Source organism: Cupressus sempervirens, chromosome 3, assembly GCF_028749045.1.
Source record: "Cupressus sempervirens isolate cs-2001-9-10 chromosome 3, ASM2874904v1, whole genome shotgun sequence".
Taxonomy (NCBI): domain Eukaryota; kingdom Viridiplantae; phylum Streptophyta; class Pinopsida; order Cupressales; family Cupressaceae; genus Cupressus; species Cupressus sempervirens.
Genome location: NC_143120.1, coordinates 979,849,629 through 979,853,969, shown reverse-complemented (window position 1 = coordinate 979,853,969; position 4,341 = coordinate 979,849,629). Strand labels below are relative to the sequence as shown.

Genomic DNA, 4,341 nt, shown 5'->3' with positions numbered 1-4,341 from the left:
TATTTTCATGTGCAACAAAAACATACTTCCAAGTGAATTCTTATTGTATTAGGGAGAGTCACCCTTGGGTAACTCCCAATCTTGTGTTTTATGACAGCTTGTAAGCTGAAAAATTGTATAAGTGGACTGTATAAGTGGACTGTACTTGTTGATATGTTGCTACTTTCAGTGATTATAGAAATTTATATATCATGCACTATCCTATAGTATATAGAAATGAGTAAAGTTGTTATGCTTTTGTTTCTAAAATGATTCTAAGAGAAAATGTGTGTCTCCATTTGAAATTGATACATTTGGTTATAAAGACATTTTGTTAGAACTTCAAATAATGTTCTGGTTGGAAGGAACTAAAGTGGTCAGTGAAGTTAGTTAAAACGTATTGTAAGAATGTACATCAATATTGTAGATCAAGGTAAATAAATATGACAAATAAAATAAAATAAAAATGCTTTCATTGAAAAAGAAAAAATATATTTATATTTGCTGGTTCCTTTGACTATAATATTGGTGCACTACACTTGGTATCAGAGCCCAGGTTTCCAAAAACTAGGACCTAGGCTCATTATGTTTCCAGTTTGAGTATTTTGTTTGTTGAAAAAGAAAACTTGAAATGTTTTTATTTTTTATTTTTGAGTATTTTGTTGATTTGAAAAGGAAATTTAAGTAGTAGATCTGAAACTCCTTTCAACTATATTCAAATACTAGACATTAGAAATATGAATCTGTGATAACACAAAAAGAAAACAAATATATATTTATATATATATATAACCATGAATACGAAAAACTACAAGTTAAAATACAATAAGGAAGTTGTGTATATATGCATGTTGATACAGACCATGGTATCAAGGGATCAATGCATGGCTGTGCATAGCCCTTGATCTTGCCTTCAAAACCCAGTTTTGAAATGAATAAAGAAAATATGCTATAAACTAAAAAAAATAAAAATAAAAATGATGCTTTTATTAAAGACTTGTAACTCTGTGTGCGTTCAACTTTTGTGGATTTTGCCCGCGTGAGACCTGAATAGACCCCTTCTGGAAAAAACCCAGAAAGCGTTTGGAAATATTCGATTTCATTTCTCTAAAAACGCAAACGCAATATGACTGACTCTTAAATGACAGAATTTGTTTTTCTCTTGTGTGCTCATCACTAAGTACAGGCAAGGCCAGGGACAACCCCCTCTCACACAAGAAATTAATAATAAAATGCTCATCTTTATATCCATGAAACAAAAAAATAAAAAAAACCTGCAACAAATTTTGGGCATAATAATGCCATAGGATATATCAGAGAACTCATGCATGGCTGAACATGGATCCCTCTACAAATATTGAGCTCTATCCATCTCAAACATATATCCACACAAGGATATGTGTGTGTATATCAAAGATAAACATATACACATCATTTATCCTCCATGGAAGCTTGCTTCCATCTCCAATAGCATTCAAGTACCTATACAAAACAAAAACAAAACAAAAACAGAAACATACACACAATAACAAGAGGAAAAAAACAAAGAAATGCATAAGGGTTTGAAACCCTATGGAAGGAACATGAAAAATAACATAAGAAAGAGGGAAAAATTACTTTTATACTTTTTCATAGCCCTAATTTCGAATTAGGGTTAGGGTTGGAAGAGAAAGATAAAGAAATGAATTTCAAATTTATCATAAGTTGACTCTTTGACCCAAATTCAAATGGGATCCCCCTTATTAAAATGTTTTCTATTTCAAAACATAAAGTAAAAGAGGGAAAGTTGGTTAGTGGGGTGGGTGGAAAGGGTGGAATTCAAGAGGTCATGTGTTCAAATCCCACTCCCACCATGCCATCTTCCTCTTTTACACAAATTTAAAATGCACTTATTTTATTTGCCCACATGAGTTTTATTTTTTTTTTGAAACTACTTAAGAGATAATTATTTAAATAAGTTTGTGATAATGAAGCAACTAAGTGGTAATGGGTTAGTAATCATGAATAAGTGCTATTATAATTCATGTCCATGAAGTTACCTATTAATGATAATTTATTATAATAATAATAATAAAAAATTTTTAAAAAAAATTATTTTAAAATAATAATAATAATAATAAAATAATTTAAAAAATAATAATAATAATAACAAAATATTTTTAAAAATAATAATAATTAAAAATAATGAATAAATAAATAAATATACATATATGCATATGCAATGGAAGATAACACTTTAATATATCTAACCAATGTGGGACGTTGGCTAAGCAACTATGGTGGCAGGACACCCACCCTAAGTTGACTTTGGCCATGATTCCTCACAAAAAAAAAAAAAAGAAAGAGGAATTACCTTGTCTTAGTTGTTTGAGACTCCAATAATGAACTTTAAAGCTTCTTGACCCTGACCCTTAAACTCTCTTTTTTTTTGTAGGATGCCAGTGGTCACTCGTAACGCTCGCAGGCGTGGACGAGGTGGTAGACGTGCACGAGATGCACAGGTAGAGCAGGATGCCAATGTAGAGCATGGTGCTAGTATGGCACAAGAAGCTAGGGTTGGGCCAGAGATAGAGATTGGACAAGGGGAACAGCCTCGGAACCCCAACCAGGACATTCTAGATGCTATCCAAAATCTTATTGGTGTGGTACAACAGAGGTTGCCTGCAGTAGCAGCTCACCCTAGTCAGCAAATGTCAGAGGAGCATAGGACTGTTATCAGAGAGAGGACAAGGAGTCCTCCACCTAACCATATTGGGAGTCATGCTAAGCTCGAGGGGGAGTCTGTCCACAGACCTGAATCTCCAGCAGGGGTAGAACTTCGACCTATACCGAGAGCACCCCGGGATATAGGAGATGAGATTAAAGAATTGCTTCGTCTTCAGCCACCCCCTTTTCATGGGTCTACAGATGGTTCAGAGGCAGAATCCTTCTTGTTATGTTTGGAGAGATGTTATGGGTTGCGTCCTTTTGGGAGTAATGTAAGGGCCCGTTTTGCTATACACCTTTTGCGAGGACTAGCCTCCAAATGGTGGGATGAGGAGAAGGCTATGGGGGATATTGATATGGACACTCTCACTTGGGATACCTTCCTACAAAGGTTCAGAGAGAGATATTTATCAGAGCATTACAGGCAGCGAAAGATTGATGAGTTCCATGACTTACAGCAGAGGGGATTGACAGTAACACAGTATGAGAATAAGTTTTTAGAGCTCCTCCCTTATGTTGACTATATGAGAGATGAGAAGCTTCGGATTAACCGTTTCATTAGAGGTCTTAATCCCTCGATTGCAGGACAGGTTCGCATGGCAGCACCAGTAGGCTTCAGAGCTACAGTGGAGAGGGCTCTTATTGCAGAGGATATACGCAATAAGGCTCAGGATACTCGTGATAGATCTCAGCGTCGGGGTACTACCCCCTTTCCACCTAGGTCACAGTGGAAGGGAAATCAGCGACACTCTTCAGGATTTTTTAGAGGCCCCCAGTCACAGCAGGATCAGAGGCAGAAGCCTCCACAGGGATACCAAGGCACTAAGCCCAAGCAGAGGCAGGCACAGGGTTCTTGTCAGGATCATAAATCACAAGCTTCTCATGCACCTCTAGCATGGACTCAGCAGCCCACTAGAGGTGGTTTTAGTGGATCTACTCAGACAGGGGGACACTAGCAGCCCCGATCTACAGGATTACAAACTCAGACCCGCGGACCTTGTTATTCTTGTGGTGGCATGGGTCACATTGCTAGGGATTGTCCACATAGACAGAGGGTAGCTGCATCTGAACCAACAGTGGGTGACATGGGACGTTCTCATAGGGTATTTGCAGCAATAGATGACAGACAGGCTGAGCATCAGGCTACCGTGATAGAGGCTACAGGTATTATTGGTGGTAGTAGTATATCTATATTGTTTGATCCAAGAGCTACTGATTCTTTTGTATCACCCTTAGTTGTGGAGCATTGTAGGCTAGTGGCAGTTAAGCAAGATGTTAGCTGGGATGTAGAGTTAGCCTCAGGTGCTAAGGTATTGGTTAGATCCATGGTCAGGAATTGCCCTATTCAAATTGGGGATATCACTACTTGTGCAGATCTACGTATCACCCCCTTAGGATCATATGATGTAGTCCTTGGTATGGATTGGCTATGTGCTCACCATGCCAAGGTGGATTGTAGGAAGAAGGAGGTGGATTGTAATGATGATCATGGTACACCTATAGTGATTTCAGGTGTTCAGAGACCTGTGTCCCTCCGCATGATCTCCGCTATGCAACTTAAGTGATGTATGAGAAAAGGGTGTCAGTTATATGCTATTACCATTAATGATCTTGAGGGAGAGGAGAATGGGCCATGTCTCGAGGATTACCCAGTGT

The 4,341-nt window shown here is 37.8% G+C and overlaps 1 protein-coding gene across 1 annotated transcript; it reads left to right on the top strand.

Moving 5' to 3' along the window:
- The first annotated feature begins 3,701 nt into the window (after nucleotides 1-3,701).
- LOC149570032 (uncharacterized) lies at nucleotides 3,702-4,250 on the top strand. Its single transcript, XM_089817074.1, has one exon. The coding sequence runs from the start codon at nucleotides 3,702-3,704 to the stop codon at nucleotides 4,248-4,250; it is 549 nt and encodes a 182-aa protein (XP_089673200.1).
- Nucleotides 4,251-4,341: the final 91 nt, after the last annotated feature.